We start from the raw sequence: 20,390 nt of genomic DNA, 5'->3' as shown, positions 1-20,390 counted from the left end.
TTCCTCCTGAATCCGAGGTTCGACTATCCGGCGTAGCCTCCTCTCCAGTAGACCTGAATAGACCTTACCGGGAAGGCTGAGGAGTGTGATCCCACGATAGATAGAACACACCCTCCGGTTCCCCTTCTTAAAGAGAGGAACCACCACCCCGGTCTGCCAATCCAGTGGTACCGCCCCCGATGTCCACGCGATGCTGCAGAGTCTTGTCAACCAAGACAGCCCCACAGCATCCAGAGCCTTAAGGAACTCCGGGCGGATCTCATCCACCCCCGGGGCCTTGCCACCGAGGAGCTTTTTAACTACCTCAGCAACCTCAGCCCCAGAAATAGGAGAGCCCACCACAGACTCCCCAGGCACTGCTTCCTCATAGGAAGACGTGTTGGTGGAGATGTTGGGGAGTGCTCAGAGAGTATGGGGTATCGGACTGTCTGATTGTGGCGGTCCGCTCCCTGTATGATCAGTGCCAGAGCTTGGTCCGCATTGCCGGTAGTAAGTCGGACACGTTTCCAGTGAGGGTTGGACTCCGCCAAGGCTGCCCTTTGTCACCGATTCTGTTCATAACTTTTATGGACAGAATTTCTAGGCGCAGTCAAGGCGTTGAGGGGATCTGGTTTGGTGGCTGCAGGATTAGGTCTCTGCTTTTTGCAGATGATGTGGTCCTGATGGCTTCATCTGGCCAGGATCTTCAGCTCTCACTGGATCGGTTCGCAGCTGAGTGTGAAGCGACTGGGATGAGGATCAGCACCTCCAAGTCCGAGTCCATAGTTCTCGCCCGGAAAAGGGTGGAGTGCCATCTCCGGGTTGGGGAGGAGATCTTGCCCCAAGTGGGGGAGTTCAAGTACCTCGGAGTCTTGTTCACGAGTGAAAGAAGAGTGGATCGTGAGATCGACAGGCGGATCGGTGCGGCGTCTTCAGTAATGCGGACGCTTTATCGATCCGTTGTGGTGAAGAAGGAGCTGAGCCGGAAGGCAAAGCTCTCAATTTACCAGTCGATGTACGTTCCCATCCTCACCTATGGTCATGAGCTTTGGGTTATGACCGAAAGGACAAGATCACGGGTACAAGCGGCCGAAATGAGTTTCCTCCGCCGGGTGGCAGGTCTCTCCCTTAGAGATAGGGTGAGAAGCTCTGTCATCCGGGGGGAGCTCAAAGTAAAGCCGCTGCTCCTCCACATGGAGAGGAGCCAGATGAGGTGGTTCGGGCATCTGGTCAGGATGCCACCCGATCGCCTCCCTCGGGAGGTGTTTAGGGCACGTCCGACCGGTAGGAGGCCGCGGGGAAGACCCAGGACACGTTGGGAAGACTATGTCTCCCAGGCTGGCCTGGGAACGCCTCGGGATCCCCCGGGAAGAGCTGGACGAAGTGGCTGGGGAGAGGGAAGTCTAGGCTTCCCTACTTAGGCTGCTGCCCCCGCGACCCGACCTCGGATAAGCGGAAGAAGATGGATGGATGGATGGATGAGTTCTAGCTATTAGGCTGTACTAGTTTTTATTTTTATATTATCTTTTTATTATTATTATTATTTTCAATACACTGTAGCACTTTGAGGTTGTTTGCTCAATGTAAAGTGCTTTCTACAAATAAAATCTATTATTTATATTATTATTATTGCAACTCCGCTTCTTAAAAAAAAACTGCCCTTTTTTTTTTTAATTTTGCTAATTATCCACAATCCTTGTGTGAGACAAGAACACAAGTCTTTCCATTTTCTGTGTATTATAGATAGCGAAGAAATGCCAGCACGAGTCGACTCGCAATGTCGGTAATATTGATTCAGCTATATCGCCTCCAGAGGTGGGTAGTAACGCGCTACATTTACTCCGTTACATCTACTTGAGTAACTTTTGGGATAAATTGTACTTCTAGGAGTAGTTTTAATGCAACATACTTTTACTTTTACTTGAGTATATTTATAGAGAAGAAACGCTACTTTTACTCTGCTACTTTTATCTACATTCAGCTCGCTACTCGCTACTAATTTTTATCGATCTGTTAATGCACGCTTTGTTTGTTTTGGTCTGTCAGACAGACTTTCATAGTGCCTGCGTTTCAACAAATACAGTCACTGGTGACGTTCACTCCGTTCCACCAATCAGATGCAGTCACTGGTGACGTTGGACCAATCAAACAGAGCCAGGCGGTCACATGACCTGACTTAAACAAGTTGAAAAACGTATTCGGGTGTTACCATTTAGTGGTCAATTGTACGGAATATGTACTGTACTGTGCAATCTACTAATACAAGTTCCAATCAATCAATCAAAAATGTGAAGAAAAAATACCCTTTTTTTTATTTCAACCGTACTTCCCGTCAAAAGCCTAAAGTTCCTGTTTTCACAATAAAAGTGCCGCTCCATCGCGCCTGCGCTTTCAAAATAAGAGTCTCCGAAAGCCAGCGCAAACAAGCTAGCAAGCTACGGAGTTTGCCGCCAATGTATTTCTTGTAAAGTGTATAAAAAAAGAATATGGAAGCTGGACAAATAAGATGCCAAAAACCAATCACTTTCATGTGGTATTGGACAGAAAGGAAGACTTTTGTTTCTCTTCCATTCGAAAATGTGGACGTTATCATCACTACTGTCTGATTCCAATCAATGCAAGTGGTCAGAATCAGGTAATACACCAACTTATATTCTTGTCTTCATGAAAGAAAGGAATCTATATGTGTTAAACATGCATGTATATTCATTAAAACACCTTTAACATGTAAACAAAAACGGCAAAATAAATAAATATAAATTATATACTGTATATATCAATATATATATATATATATATATAAAAAAGAACAGAAAACGAAACGACATCATCTGGTACAACCCCCCATACAGCAAAAACGTCTCAACTAACATTGGACACAAATTCCTCAATCTGATTGACAAACACTTTCCCAAAGACAACACCCTAAGAAAAGTATTCAACAAGAACAACATTAAATTGAGCTACAGCTGCATGAACAATATACGACAAATCATCTCAAACCACAACAAAACAATTGCAAATGAGCCGTCGGCCCCCAGACAGAGCGACTCCAAAACCAACAAAGGCTGTAACTGTCGAAAGAAACCTGATTGCCCTCTCAACGGGGGATGCTTACAAACATCAGTTGTCTACCAATCTAAGGTAATACGCAAGGACATTAACACATCCGACACATATGTAGGATTAACCGAGGGAGAATTCAAAACCAGATGGAACAATCACAAGGCTTCTTTCAGGAACAAAAACCTGCGAAATACCACAGAACTCAGCAAACACATTTGGGACCTCAAAGACAATAATGTTGAATATTCAATAACATGGCAAATTCTTGCATCCAGCACACCTTACAATAGTGGTAATAAAAGATGCAACCTATGCTTGAAAGAGAAACTGTTTATTATTTACCGTCCAGACCTGTCATCCCTCAACAAGCGCAGCGAAATTGTAACAGCATGCCGCCATAGACGGAAACACCTCCTAGGTAACACATGAGCCAATCACCACGCCCCTACGCCAGCCTGTACCCACCCACTCTGTGCCCTATATAAACCATGGTATGCGAATGCTCCCATTAAAATCTCCTGATGATTGAGGGTACCCCCCCCCCCATGAAACAGGCCTGTAGAGATGAAATAGTCTTGTGATTTTTTTCCCCACACATACATATATTGCGCTCTACTACGGTATCGAGCACTATTTTTTGGATAACCTTATTAAGACATATATATATATATATATATATGTGTGTGTATGTTACTCATTAGTTACTCAGTACTTGAGTAGTTTTTTCACAACATACTTTTTACTTTTACTCAAGTAAATATTTGGGTGACTACTCCTTACTTTTACTTGAGTATTAAATCTCTAAAGTAACAGTACTCTTACTTGAGTACAAATTCTGGCTACTCTACCCACCTCTGATCGCCTCTCAACAAAGCTCTATTTACATGCCGTGACTATCAGCCAAGGTATAGTGACATTTTTATTGGAGGAGTAAACACAGGTGAGCTACTTTTCTGGCTAAGTGACAACGCCTTAGTCGTAGTACTTGCAACATAATCCCAATTATGCCAAATGACACAATGACGACATCTAGCGTTACCAAGCCCCCATGTAAGAGTTATCGGCTCACCTCTATGTTGTCTTTGCCATGCTTGAGTTCCGCCTCCTCCTCCGACAGGCCCACACAACCGTACTCCAGAGGGGTGAAAACTGTTGTTGCTACCTGCAATATACACAGCAGCACATGGATGCACTCGTCACTACTCAACGCTGTAATAGTCAATCATTGAAAACGTACACTATTTTTTCCAGACCATTTCTTTAAATTAGTATGAGGAATACAGTAGGTACAAAACCCAAAAGCAGTGAAGTTGGCAGGTTGTGTAATTCGTACATAAAAACAGAATACAATGATTTGCAAATCCTTTTCAACTTATATTCAATTGAATAGACTGCAAAGACAAGATATTTAATGTTGCAAATAATAACTTAGAATTTAATGGCATTTTTACCACTGTGTAACATGGCCATTCCTTTTAACAACACTCAGTAAACATTTGGGAACCGAGGAGACCCATTTTTGAAGCTTTTAAGGTTAAATTATTTCCCATTCTTGCTTGATGTACAGCTTAAGTTGTTCAACAGTCTATGTTGTGGTATTTTAAGCTTTATAATGCGCCACACATTTTCAATGGGAGACAGGTCTGGACTACAGGCAGGCCAGTCTAGAACCCGCACTCTTTTACTATGAAGCCACGCTGATTTTACACGTGACTTGGAATTGTCTTGCTGTAATAAGCAGGGGCGTCCATGGTAACATATACGGTGACGGCTTTTGAGTGGCTTACACCAATTTGTTTGGCATTTCGGCATTTACGATTTTGTATTATTATGATTAATGTACAGTAGGATCAATTTTCTTTTGAAAAACTAGAAAAATTAAGTCGAAAAATGTTGTAAAAAAGGCTAAAAACCACTTATAAAGCACATAAAGTAGCAATTAGCACGGTAGCTAACACATACTTGCCAACATTGAGACCTCCAAATTTGGGAAATTTGGGGGGCGGGGGGGGGGGGGGGGGGGGGGTTAATGGGTTGTACTTGTATAGCACTTTTCTACCTTCAAGGTACTCAAAGCGCTTTGACACTACTTCCACATTTACCCATTCACACACACATTCACACACTGATGGAGGGAGCTGCCATGCAAGGCGCTAACCAGCACCCATCAGGAGCAAGGGTGAAGTGTCTTGCTCAGGACACAACGGACATGACAAGGTTGGTACTAGGTGGGGATTGAACCAGGGACCCTCGGGTCGCGCACGGCCATTCTTCCACTGCGCCACGCCGTCCCAAGTACAACCCACAAGTACAAGTACAACCCATATGTTGCTCCAAAACCTGTATGTACCTTTCAGCATTAATGGTGCCTTCACAGATGTGTAAGTTACCCATGTCTTGGGCACTAATACACCCCCATACCATCACACATGCTGGCTTTTCAACTTTGCGCCTAGAACAATTCGGATGGTTCTTTTCCTCTTTGCTCCGTAGGACACGACGTCCACAGTTTCCAAAAACAACTTCAAATGTGGACTCGTCAGACCACGGAACACTTTTACACTTTGCATCAGTCCATTTTAGATGAGCTCGGGCCCAGCGAAGACGGCTACGTTTCTGGGTGTTGTTGATAAATGGCTTTAGTTTTGCATAGTAGAGTTTTAACTTGCACTTATAGATGTAGCGACCGACTGTAGTTACTGACACTGGTTTTCTGAAGTGTTCCTGAGCCCATGTGGTGATATCCTTTACACACGGATGCCGCTTTTTGATGCAGTACAGCCTGAGGGATCGAAGGTCACGGGCATTCAATGTTACGTGCAGTGATTTCTCCAGATTCTCTGAACCTTTTGATGTTATTACGGACCTACTAAAATCCCTAAATTCCTTGCAATAGCTGGTTGAGAAATGTTGCTCTTAAACTGTTCGACAATTTGCTCACGCATTTGTTGACAAAGTGGTGACCCTCGCCCCATCCTTGTTTGTGAATGACTGAGCATTTCATGGAAGCTGCTTTTATACCCAATCATGGCACCCACCTGTTCCCAATTAGCCTGCACACCTGTGGGATGTTCCAAATAAGTGTTTGATGAGCATTCCTCAACTTTATCAGTCTTTTTTTGCCACTTGTGCCCACTTTTTTAAACACGTTGCAGGCATCAAATTCCATCCATCCATTTTCTACCGCTTGTCCCTTTTGGGGTCGCGGGGGGTGCTGGAGCCTATCTCAGCTGCATTCGGGCGGAAGGCGGCGTACACCCTGGACAAGTCGCCACCTCATCACAGGGCCACGGAAGCTAGTAACCAGAAGCTAATAGCTGGAAGCTGATCGCTAGAAGCTAATAGCCGGAAGCCAGTAACCAGAAGCTAATCGCCAGAAGCTTATAGATAGAATCTAATAGCCAGGAACTAATAGCCGGAAACTAATGGCCGGAAGCTAATAGCCCAAAGCTAATAGCCGGAAGCTAGTACCTGAAAGCTAATAGCCAGAAGCTAGTAGCTGGAAGTTAATACCCGAGAACTAATAGCCGGAAGTTAATGACCAGAAGCTAATAGTTGGAAGCTAATAGTTGGATGTTAATAGATAGAATCTAATAGCCGAAAGCTAACAGCCAGAAGCTAATAGCCAGACACTAAACGCTGGAAGATAATAGTCGAAACTAATAGCCGTAAGCTAATAGTTGAAAGCTAATAGCTGGAAGCTGATCGCTAGAAGCTAATAGCCGGAAGCCAGTAACCAGAAGCTAATCGCCAGAAGCTTATAGATAGAATCTAATAGCCAGGAACTAATAGCCGGAAGCTAATAGCCCAAAGCTAATAGCCGGAAGCTAGTACCTGAAAGCTAATAGCCAGAAGCTAGTAGCTGGAAGTTAATACCCGAGAACTAATAGCCGGAAGCTAGTAGCTGGAAGTTAATACCCAAGAACTAATAGCCAGAAGCTAATGAGCAGAAGCTAATAGTTGGAAGCTAATAGTTGGATGTTGATAGATAGAATCTAATAGCCGAAAGCTAACAGCCAGAAGCTAATAGCCAGAAACTAATCGCTGGAAGATAATAGTCGAAACTAATAGCCGTAAGCTAATAGTTGAAAGCTAATAGCTGGAAGCTGATCGCTAGAAGCTAATAGCCGGAAGCCAGTAACCAGAAGCTAATCGCCAGAAGCTTATAGATAGAATCTAATAGCCAGAAACTAATAGCCGGAAGCTAATAGCCCAAAGCTAGTACCTGAAAGCTAATAGCCAGAAGCTAGTAGCTGGAAGTTAATACCCAAGAACTAATAGCCGGAAGTTAATGACCAGAAGCTAATAGTTGGATGTTAATAGATAGAATCTAATAGCCGAAAGCTAACAGCCAGAAGCTAATAGCCAGACACTAATCGCTGGAAGGTAATAGTCGAAACTAATAGCCGTAAGCTAATAGTTGAAAGCTAATAGCTGGAAGCTGATAGGTAGAAGCTAATAGCCGGAAGCTAGTATCCGGAAGCTTCCAAATGAGCTAATATTAGCAAAAAAGAACAACGTTTTCCAGTTTGCACGTTAAAAATATCTTGTCTTTGCAGTCTATTCAATTGAATATAAGTTGAAAAGGATTTGCAAATCAGGGCTTCACGGTGGCAGAGGGGTTAGTGCATCTACCTCACATTACAAAGGTCCTGAGTAGTCTTGGGTTCAATCCCGGGCTCGGGATCTTTCTGTGTGGAGTTTGCATGTTCTCCCCGTGACTGCGTGGGTTAAAAAGTTAAAGTTAAAGTACCAATGATTGTCACACACACACTAGGTGTGGCGAAATTATTCTCTGCATTTGACCCATCACCCTTGATCACCCCCTGGGAGGTGAGGGGTGCAGTGGGCAGCAGCGGTGGCCGCGCCCGGGAATCATTTTTGGTGATTTAACCCCCAATTCCAACCCTTGATACTGAGTGCCAAGCAGGGAGGTAATGGGTCCCATTTTTATAGTCTCTGGTATGACTCGGCCGGGGTTTGAACCCACAACCTACCGATCTCAGGGCAGACACTCTAACCACTAGGCTACTGAGTAGGTACCCTCCGGGTACTCCGGCTTCCTCCCACCTCCAAAGACATGCACCTGGGGATAAGTTGATTGGCAACACTAAATTGGCCCTAGTTTGTGGATGTGAGTGTGAATGTTGTCTGTCTATCTGTGTTGGCCCTGCGATGAGGTGGCGACTTGTCCAGGGTGTACCCCGCCTTCCGCCCGATTGTAGCTGAGATAGGCTCCAGCGCCCCCCGCGACCCCAAAGGGAATAAGCGGTAGAAAATGGATGGATGGATGGATGGATGGATGGATTTGCAAATCATTGTATTCTGTTTTTTTTTACCATTTACACAAAGTGCCAACTTCACTGGTTTTGGGGTTTGTACATCCATACCTCACATTATGATGCAGTGCATTATACTTATATACACCCACGACAATTGAACACTTTCAATCACATAATTATCATTATGTACTCTAACAACAGATACCTCTATCTAGGTGGATAGCATCCCATGTGGAGTGTATTGTTGAGAAAAGGTAACAGATGTGCATGTGTGACTCACATTGTCATAGTTCATGAGCTCCGTGTTCTGGTCGGCGAGTCTGCGAGCGAGGAGTTTCCCTGCTTTAATGGCCGTCGGGGTCAGTTCAGGACGACCCTGAAAGAGCAGACATTATTACATTCAATGTACTTTCCCATTGTGAACTGTACATTTTAACTGTCTGACACAGACTCCACTCTTCTCCAAGGTTTACGGTGTATTGTCCTGGATGTGAGCCAAAGCAAATAAAAATACAGACACAGATACACACACAGACACACACACATACCCACAGACACGCCTAAGTAGTGCAGGAAATAGTAGGGCTGCGGGGCAATTTTAAAGGCATGACTAAAACCACTTCACATCCTGTTGTCCAAAACACCTTCGGCAACTTTGCACATTTGCATGCATACTCACTTACGTTTATCTACACCAGGTAGCTCGCGTCATTTTAATGCATTTCTTGGCACTTCAATCGACGATGAGAAGAAAACAAGAAATGTACACTGCAAAAAGTGAAATCTAAGTAAGATTGAATATCTCGAATAAGGGTGATATTTGCTTGTTTTCTGTCTGATAAGATAATTCAGCATATTTTATGTTAGAGTGTTTTACTTGTTTTAAGGGTTTTGGTCCTAAATGATCTCAGTAAGATATTACGGCTTGTTGCTGAGAATTGATGACCTATATTGAGTAAAACATGCTTGAAACTAGAATATCAAGTGTTGCAAAGCTGTGTCATCAACACTCACTACTATTTAAACATTTAACATGTGACATTTCAAACAATTTTGAACAGAAATAGTTCATGCACAAATATATATATATATATATATTAGGGCTGCAACTAACAACTAATTTGATAATCGATTAATCTGTCGATTATTACTTCGATTGATCGATTAATAATCGGATAAAAGAGACAAACTACATTTCTATCCTTTCCAGTATTTTATTGGGGAAAAAAACCCAGCATACTGGCACCATACTTATTTTGATTATTGTTTCTCAGCTGTTTGTAAATGTTGCAGTTTATAAATAAAGGTTACGGAGCCCCTAAAGGGACATGGGGGAAAAACTGTTTTTTATAAAAAAAAATTTAATTTAAAAATTTTTTTTAGACATGTATCTTGTGCGCACGAGAAACTTTCTCGTACGCACAAGATACATGTCTAAAAAAAAAAAATGTTCTCGTGCACACGAGAAACTATCTTGTGCTTTTCATAGAGTTCTAAAAAAAAAAAAAAAAAAATTGTCATTTTTTATTTATTTTTTTTAGACATGTATCTCGTGCGCATGAGAAACTACCAAGATACATGTCTAGAAAAAAAATTTAAATTTTTTTTTATTTTTTATAACTTTATAAAAAGTTTCTCGTGCGCACGAAATACATGTCTAAAAAAATAAAAAAATAAAAAATTACAAAAAAAATAAACTATTTTTTATAAAAAAAAATTAAATTTAAAAACAAATTTTTAGACATGTATCTCGCGCACGAGAAACTTTCCCGTGCGCACAAGATACATGTCTAAAAAAAAAAATGTTCTCGTGCGCACGAGAAACTATCTTGGGCTTTTTATAGAGTTCTAAAAAAAAAAAAAAAAAAAAAGTATCTTTTTTTTTTTTTTTTTTTTTTAGACATGTATCTCGTGCGCACGAGAAACTACCAAGATACATGTCTAGAAAAAAAAAAATATATATTAATTTTTTTTTATTTTTTATAACTTTATAAAAAGTTTCTCGTGCGCACGAGATACATGTCTAAAAAAAAAATTAAATAAATAAATAAAAAATTACAAAAAAATAATTTCCCCCATGTCCCTTTAGGGGCTCTGTAAAAGGTTTATAAAAAAATAAAAAATAAACATTAAAAAAAAATAAAAATAAAATAGAAGTAGCCTCTGCGCATGCGCATAGCATAGATCCAACGAATCGATGACTAAATTAATCGCCAACTATTTTTAGAATAGATTTTAATCGATTAGTTGTTGCAGCCCTAATATATATATATATATATATATATTAAAAAAAAATAAAAAATAAAAATAAAAATATATATGTATATATATATATATATTATATATATTCCTTGCGCACTAATGACTGAAAGAGCACACACAAGCATATATATATATATATACATATATATATAATATATATATATATATATATATATATATATATATATATATATATATACACATATATATACATATATATATATACATATATATACATATATATATATACATATATATACATATATATATATACATATATATACATATATATATATATATATATATATATATATATATATATATATATATATATATATATATATATATATATAATATATATATTCCTTGCGCACTAATGACTGAAAGAGCACACACTTGGTGCGATGATGTCATGGTATCCATGGAAAAATGCATTTTTAGACAATATGATTAGCCTGAGGAGACCCCGAGAGTAACAAGCGGTTGCCTTGTTGCCTTTCCATTAAGAACAATAAATTAGTTTTTAGTATAAGTTTGCTGGTTTCAAGAATGCCGAGCGCATATCATTATATCAAGATAATGGCACTAGCAATTACTTCATTTAAGAATATTTTTCAACATATTGAACAAAAAGGTCTCTTTTTTTTCTACCAAGAAAAGTGCACTTGTTATTAGTGAGAATATACTTATTTTAAGGTATTTTTGGGTTCATTGCAGTTAGCTAATTTTACTTGTTTTGGAAAGTCTTGACAAGCCAAATTTTCTTGTTCTATTGGCAGATAATTCTGCTTAATTCAAATAAAATACCCCTCATTTCTGTATTTTTTTCCCTTGTTTTTGAACACTGACTTTTTGCAGTGTATCGCTACAACTTGAGCAAGATATCACCTTCCCCGCTTAAAAAAACAAACACCAAAAAAGCCTCCTGCTGCTGCTGTGACAAGATGACAGATAGATTGGGGGGTGAAGCACAACTCATCAAAGCAAGCTGTCAGTCAAATGAGACAGAGTGTGTGAGTGTGTGTGTGTGTGTGTGTGTGTGTCATCATGAGTCCGGTGAGACAGGAAGGAAGCACACAGATGTTTGTGTTCAAAAAAGCCACACTGACATTACAGCTGCTGGAGTTAACCAGTATTTACACGGTGCAACTTGAATATAGTGCCACGCCACTGTGAATGTTCTCAAAGAGGCCCACTCGGAAATGATAGCTGTCATAGAATAATTATACACACACACACACACACACACACACACACACACACACACACACACACACACACACACACTCACACACCTCCACACTTAATGGGACAATCGTGTCCCATTAAACTTCCGACTTGGAGGTGAGATTACCTTATTGAGTAACAAAATGCAGTTGAATGTCATATTTGTCCGTAAATTAAACGTAATACGTTTATAATTAATGTACGCACTTCTTTAATTTCATGTTACATTTTAGAAAAACAATATATAGAGGTAGGGAATGTTTGTTTATAAAGTGGACCACAATGGAAACAAAGCCTTTTGGCTTTTTGTGCCATCCATTTGCCTTTTTAAAGCATTACATGTAGAGATGTCCGATAATGGCTTTTTTGCCGATATTCCGATATTGTGTATATTGTATCGTCCCGGAAGAGTTAGTGCTGCGAGGGATTCTGGGTATTTGTTCTGTTGTGTTTATGTTGTGTTATGGTGCGGATGTTCTCCCGAAATGTGTTTGTCATTCTTGTTTGGTGTGGGTTCACAGTGTGGCGCATATTTGTAACAGTGTTAAAGTTGTTTATACGGCCACCCTCAGTGTGGCCTGTATGGCTGTTGACCAAGTATGCTTGCATTCACTTGTGTGTGTGTGTGAAAAGCCGTACATATTATGTGATTGGGTCGGCACGTAAAGGCAGTGCCTTTAAGGTTTATTGGCGCTCTGTACTTCTCCCTACGTCCGTGTACCACTCCGTACAGCGGCGTTTTAAAAAGTCATACATTTTACTTTTCGAAACCGATACCGATAATTGCCGATTTTTTTTAATTTAGTTTATTTGGAACATGAACACACTTACATCATAATACATCACACATTTTCATATCATTTCATTTTACATCATGCCCGAAAAGGAGTAGGAAGAAGCAAAGCTTATTTAATCCTACCCCTTTCCCACTTCAAAGCGTTTACAAATATATAGAATCATTTACTGACCTTTTTATATAATAAAAATAACATCTATGAATTAGTATACAACAGTTTTGTAATATGTAATTAATTAATTAATTCAGTCATTATTAACATACTGAGATGAAGAATATCTTATTTTCAATAAGGTTGAAAGTATTTCTCATAATTCTTCTTTTTTGTACTCTGCAAGCACTATTATTTTGAACAACCTCTTAAACTGGATCATATCAGTACAATTTTTAACTTCTTTACTTAATCCATTCCATAATTTAATTCCACATACTGATATGCTAAAAGTTCTAAGTGTTGTACGTGCATATAAATGTTTTAAATTATTTTTTCCTCTAAGGTTTTATTTCTCCTCTTTAGTTGAGAAGAATTGTTGTACATTCTTTGGTAGCAGGTTATAGTTTGCTTTGTACATCATTTTAGCTGTTTGCAATTTTACCAAATCACCGAACTTTAATATTTTTGACTTAATAAATAAAGTGTTTGTGTGTTCTCTATATCCAACATTATGTATTATTCTAACTGATCTTTTGTGTAACACGGTTAGCGAATGTAGTGCACATTTGTAGTTATTTCCCCATATTTCTGCACAATAACTCAGATATGGTAACACTAGCGAGCAGTAGAGAATATGTAGTGATTTTTGGCCCAGGACATATTTTGCTTTATTCATTATTGAAATGTTTTTTGCCACCTTATGTTGTATGTTTTGTATATGAGATTTCCAGTTCATTTGATCATCTATTAATACTCCCAAAAATCTAGTTTCTTTTACCCTTTCTATGTCTACTCTGTCTATTTGCATTTGTGTATGATGCTCTTTTCTACTATTACCAAATAGCATTATTTTAGTTTTACTGAGATTCAAAGATAGTCTGTTTTTGTCAAACCATCTTTTTAATTTGTTCATTTCTTCTGTTATTATTTGTATTATCTTCTGTGTGCTTTCTCCTGAACGTCCGCAAATAAAACCAACTTTAAGTCCTTCGTAACCTTACAAATGACGTTTATATAAAGATTGAACAATCTTGGTCCCAGTATTGATCCCTGGGGTACACCACAGGATATATCTAGCCGTGTTGACATATTTTCACCCATCTTCACATATTGCTTCCTGTTGGTTAATTATTGCATTTTAAAGCATTTATCGGCCGGGAGTCCGATATTATCGGACATCTCTACTTATTATGTTTTGGAGAATATTATAGAAACATCTACATATTTTCTTAGAAATGAGAGAAAAAAACCACTTTGTATGCAGATGTATTTCAATAAAGTGGAATATGTGTGATAAGTTAATTTAGTTCAGTCGTTCAATTGAAAAAAGGACATGTTTATTATCTATACATTCATTTGACACAAACATTTTTTTGAGAATCTTCTGCTTAATTTCTCGAGTCGTCATTTGAAAGATTATAGCTTATAGCTAAGAGTATCATTCACTATCTCGACAAATTTTAAAATGGTCAAAAAGTTAAATGTCGTACACTGCAAAAACTGAAATCTAAGTAAGATGAAATATCTCAAATAAGGGTGATATTTGCTTATTTTCTGTCTGATAAGATAATTCTTCTCACTAAGCAGATTTTATGTTAGAGTGTTTTACTTGTTTTAAGGGTTCTGGTCCTAAATGATCTCAGTAAGATATTACAGCTTGTTGCTGAGATTTGATGACCTATATTGAATAAAACATGCTTGAAACTAGAATATCAAGTGTTGCAAAGCTGTGTCATCAACACTCACAAGTATAAAACTACTTTTTAATTTATTTTTAAATTTTTATTTATTCATTTTTTTTTAATTTATTTATTTATTTATTTTTAAATAAAAATTAAAATAAAAAACTACTTTTTTAAATTAATAATTTCTTACTTCAAGCATGTAAAAAAAAATCATGTCATATCATCATGTCAAGATAATGGCACTAGCATTTACTTCATTTAAGAATATTTTTCAACATATTGAGCAAAAAGGTCTCATTTTTTTAAATGTATTTATTTATTTTTATTTAAAAGAATAAAAAATAAAAAAATAAAATAAAATAAAAAACTACTTTTTTAAAGTAATAATTTCTTACTTCAAGCATGTAAAAAAAAATCATGATGCCGAGCGCATATCATTATGTCAAGATAATGCCACTAGCATTTACTTCATTTAAGAATGTTTTTCAACATATTGAGCAAAAAGGTCTCATTTTTTTTAATGTATTTATTTATTTTTATTTAAAAAAAATAAAAAATTTAAAAATAAAATAAAATAAAAAACTACTTTTTTAAAGTAATAATTTCTTACTTCAAGCATGTAAAAAAAAATCATGATGCCGAGCGCATATCATCATGTCAAGATAATGGCACTAGCATTTACTTCATTTAAGAATGTTTTTCAACATATTGAGCAAAAAGGTCTCATTTTTTTTAATGTATTTATTTATTTTTATTTAAAAAAATAAAAAATAAAAAAATAAAATAAAATAAAAAACTACTTTTTTAAAGTAATAATTTCTTACTTAAAGCATGTAAAAAAAAATCATGATGCCGAGCGCATATCATCATGTCAAGATAATGGCACTAGCATTTACTTCATTTAAGAATGTTTTTCAACATATTGAGCAAAAAGGTCTCTTTTTTTTTCTACCAAGAAAAGTGCACTTGTTATTAGTGAGAATATACTTATTTTAAGGTATTTTTGGGTTCATTGAGGTTAGCTAATTTTACTTGTTTTGGAAAGTCTTGACAAGCCGAATTTTCTTGTTTTATTGGCAGATAATTTTGCTTAGATCAAATAAAATACCCCTAATTTTTGTTTTGTTTTTCTTGTTTTTGAACACTGACTTTTTGCAGTGTAAGCTTTTGATCTGTGCTCTAATCGTCAAATGAACCGCAAACATTTTTTGAGTTTTTAATCTTACTCTTAGTCGGAATTTACCTCCTGAAACCATACAATTCAAATTTAATTGTATAACATTCAAGTATCGTCCATGATTGGCTTGACACATTGTTCTGTAACTGATATGGGTTCATTATGTCTGTTCATTCTCAAACATATAATTATTATATATAATACATTATAAAAATAAGATTTCTCCCTCGTATTGCTAATGTAATTATCTGATGTGTTAGGAGTGCCTACCTGGCTTATGTCACCTAAAGCAAAGATGGATGGCACAGTGGTAGACTCATCAACGCCCACAATTATTTTCCCCGTCTTCTCGTTGAGTTCTACTTGGAGCTTGTTGAGACCCAGAGCTTTAGTTTCTGGAGCTCGACCTGCAGTCCAAAAATCAGAGGAAGAAAATGACATGATAAATGATGCATAATGATACATTATTACAATTATTTATTAACAATCAAGTCTTAATGACTGAATGAACCCATTCGACTTATCTACTTTGGACTGTTTCGTCAAGATACAGTCAAATCTAAGCAGTCTTTCTTAAATAATTGTAATTGTCTGCCCTACGTCATTCATAGACAGTACATGCAAATTAGACCATGATGTCATCGAGCACCCACCTTCACTCTAGTGGGATACGAACACTGTTAGGGTCTGGAAAATTATAACTTTTCTTTGATTAATATTTTACTACAGAATAGTGCTTTTGGCTGGCTATAGCAGGGGTCGGCAACCCAAAACGTCGAAAGAGCCACATTGGACCAAAAATACAAAAAACAAATCTCTCTGGAGCAACACATGACGTAAGTGTCTATATTTGCTATATTAGCCTACTATCAAAATGACTATCTGTCGCTGAAGCAAATCTTTGTTGACAGAAATGCAATATTTATCCTTCACATTTTTACATTAGAAACCATTAGTAGATCTGAGGCTACTCAGAAGGTGAGATAACTCCTGGAAATTACTGGCTTTTAATGGTCAAAGGCAGGGGTGCTCACACTTTTTCTGCAGGCGAGCTACTTTTCAATTGATCAAGTCGTGGGGATCTACCTCATTCATATATATAATTTATATTTACTTATTTATGAAATATATGTTTTTGTTAACAAGTTAAAGGTGTTTAATGATAATGCAAGCATGTTTAACACATATAGTTAATATTGTTAAAAAAATTAAAGGTGTTTAATGATAATACAAGAATGTTTAATACATATAGTTAATATTGTTAACAACTTAAAGGTGTTTAAAGATAATACAAGCATGTTTAATACATATAGTTAATATTGTTAACAAGTTAAAGGTGTTTAAAGATAATACAAGCATGTTTAACACATATAGTTAATATTGTTAACAAGTTAAAGGTGTTTAATGATAATACAAGAATGTTTAATACATATAGTTAATATTGTTAACAACTTAAAGGTGTTTAAAGATAATACAAGTATGTTTAATACATATAGTTAATATTATTAACAACTTAAAGGTGTTTAAAGATAATACAAGCATGTTTAACACATATAGTTAATATTGTTAACAAGTTAAAGGTGTTTAAAGATAGTACAAGCATGTTTAACACATATAGTTAATATTGTTTACAAGTTAAAGGTGTTTAAAGATAGTACAAGCATGTTTAACACATATAGTTAATATTGTTACAAGTTAAAGGTGTTTAAAGATAATACAAGCATGTTTAACACATATAGATTCCTTTCTTTCATGAAGACAAGAATATAAGTTGGTGTATTACCTGATTCTGATGACTTGCATTGATTGGAATCAGACAGTGGTGCTGATAATGTCCGCATGTTCGAATGGAGGAGAAAAAAAGTCCTCCTTTCTGTCCAATACCACATGAAAGTGGTTGGTTTTTGGCATTTTATTTGTCCAGCTTCCGTACTCCTTTGTATACACTTTACAAGAAATACATTGTCGGCAAACTCCGTAGCTCGCTAGCTTGTGCACGCCAGCTTTCTGAGACTCTTATTTTGGTAGCGCAGGCAGGATGAAGCAGAGCTTTTATTGTGCAACTGTGCAGTCGGTCTTTGGAGTTTTGACGACAGGTACGGCGCCAGAGTCTGTTGAAATAAAGTGTTTCTCGCCTTCCAGTCGGTAATTTTAATGAGCTGGCAGCAGCCAGCGTCATCTCAGAAGACCCTCGGGTGCCGTGAATGTCAATCAAGTGACGAAAGTGACGTCATAGTGAAGATTTATGATCACTCATTTTTAGGACTATTTTTTTAATGCCTGGCTGGTGATCGACTGACACACCCTCCGAGATCGACAGGTAGCTCGCGATCGACGTAATGAGCACCCCTGGTCAAAGGCATAGATGTGTGTGTCCAAGTTAAGGCTGTCTTCTTTAAATAGATTTAATACAATCTTTGGCAAGCTAGGTCATGTTTGCTGTGGTCTGGAACAACATGGCAGACAAACAACTATCTGAAATGCCGCCATTATTAAATACGATAACGTGTCATGAGCAGTGTTGGGACTAACGCGTTACAAAGTAGCGCGTTACTGTAACGCCGTTAGTTTCGGTGGTAACTAGTAATCTAACACGCTATTTTTTTATATTCAGTAACTCGGTTACCGTTACTACATGATGCGTTACCGCGCTATTTTACGTTGTTTTTCATGTAGTATCGGCTAGAAACAGAAGATCTGAGTGTGTTTTATTGGAGCGCTGCGGTGTCGTCCTTCTGAATGTTCCTGTGTCACAAGCCGGAGGCGCGCTCTGTGTGTGTCTGGGTGTGGGTGTGGGGAGGGGAGGGGAGAGGGGGGGCCGTGTCTGTGTTTACTAACAACGGAGCCGCAGTCGAGTTTCTTAACATGGAGATATTCTCACTTCTTTTCTTTTGTCGAGCACAAAGAAAAGAACATTTTAGTTAAATGTAAGTTGTGTCTCGAATCAAAGATCCCGTCTACTGCCCAAAACAACAATTCAAATCTGCCTGGTTAGGCTTTGAGTATGTCACGTGTGCCTTCCTTAGGTGAAGCCAGGTTTACAGCTATGTTGTTATTATGCTGTTTGTTACTTATGCATGTTATGTTGCAGTTTTTTAAAATAGTTTTGTCAATTTGTTCAGGCCCGAAATAAATTGGTCCTTTGAAACATATCTTTGTCTTTGTGTGTTGTATGTAGACCACATTGCTTAGCAGAGTTCAGTGATGCAAATGCATGTCAAGTTGATCAACAGATTGTATTATTCTCCAGTGCAATAACAATACTGAAATGAAGGCTAAAAGGGCATTAATGGGAGCTTTAAAAAAAAAGAAAAAAAGTAACTAAATAGCTACTTTTCACACTACTTTTTGGTGTAAGTAACTGAGTTAGTAACTGAGTTACTTCTGAAATAATGTAATTAGTAACTGTAACTAGTTACTGGTTTTCAGTAACTAACCCAACACTGTTAAACATGAGACATGCAAAACTAAATTATATACAAAGAGGATAAACGTAAAGGATATTAAATGAGCTCAAACATACCTACAAATGAGGCATAATGATGCAATACGTACATACAGCTAGCCTAAATAGCATGTTAGCATCGATTAGCTTGCAGTCATGCACTGACCAAATATGCCTGATTAGCACTCCACCTTTGTGCATTCATGCACAGCATGAAAATATTTGGTGGACAAAATGAGACAAAGGAGAAGAAGATTTTACATGTAAACAAACTGTTGCGTCACAGTCCACACTATGGTGAGTTCAAGAACCGCCAAAATTAGTAGGACAAAACGATGTTCACCAAATACTTATATTAAACATATTAAACAGTGGGCTTTCTAATAATAATAATAATAATAATAATAATAATGATAATAGATTTTATTTGTAAAAAGCACTTTACATTGAGTAAACAACCTCAAAGTGCTACAGTTTATAAATAAATAAATAAAAATAAAAACTAGAACAGCCAAATAGCTAAAACTAGTATGCATTAGGGCTGCAACAACTAATTGATTAAATCGATTATAAAAATAGTTGGCGATTAATTAAGTCATCGATTCGTTGGATCTATGCTATGCGCATGTGCAGAGGCAATTTTTTATAATTATTTATTGTTTTTATTTTTTATAAGCCTTTATTTATAAACTGCAACATGTGCAAACAGCTGAGAAACAATAATCAAAATAAGTATGGTGCCAGTACGCTGTTTTTTTTCTTCAATAAAATACTGGAAAGGATAGAAATGTAGTTTGTCTCTTTTATCCGATTATTAATCGTTTAATCGAAGTAATAATCAACAGATTAATTGATTAGTAAATTAATCGTAGTTGCAGCCCTAGTATGCATATATCTAAAAAACAGAGGTGGGTAGAGTAGCCAGAAATTGTACTCAAGTAAGAGTACTGTTACTTTAGAGATTTATTACTCAAGTAAAAGTAAGGAGTAGTCACCCAAATATTTACTTGAGTAAAAGTAAAAAGTATGTTGTGAAAAAACTACTCAAGTACTGAGTAACTGATGAGTAACATACACACACATATCATAAATATATATATATATATATATATATATATATATATATATATATATATATATATATATATATATATATATATATATATATATATATATAAATATATATATGTCTTAATAAGGTTATCCAAAAAATAGTGCTCGATACCGTAGTAGAGCGCAATATATGTATGTGTGGGGAAAAAAAATCACAAGACATTCTAATAGTCTTGTGATTTTTTTTCCCACACATACATATAT

At 37.0% G+C, this 20,390-nt stretch overlaps 1 protein-coding gene across 1 annotated transcript in view; it reads right to left on the bottom strand.

Moving 5' to 3' along the window:
- The window catches only part of LOC133623018 (thioredoxin reductase 2, mitochondrial-like), a 107,598-nt gene that overhangs the window by 15,248 nt on the left and 71,960 nt on the right, over nt 1-20,390 (bottom strand). Inside the window, exons 12-14 of the mRNA XM_061985924.2 lie at nt 15,899-16,035; nt 8,608-8,703; nt 4,115-4,207 (exon numbers count right to left, since the gene is read on the bottom strand). Coding sequence (XP_061841908.1) covers nt 4,115-4,207; nt 8,608-8,703; nt 15,899-16,035 — 326 coding nt within the window. The remainder of the gene's footprint in view (nt 1-4,114; nt 4,208-8,607; nt 8,704-15,898; nt 16,036-20,390) is intronic.

This window comes from Nerophis lumbriciformis, linkage group LG12, assembly GCF_033978685.3.
Source record: "Nerophis lumbriciformis linkage group LG12, RoL_Nlum_v2.1, whole genome shotgun sequence".
Taxonomy (NCBI): Eukaryota; Metazoa; Chordata; class Actinopteri; order Syngnathiformes; family Syngnathidae; genus Nerophis; species Nerophis lumbriciformis.
This window is presented reverse-complemented; position numbering and strand designations above follow the sequence as displayed.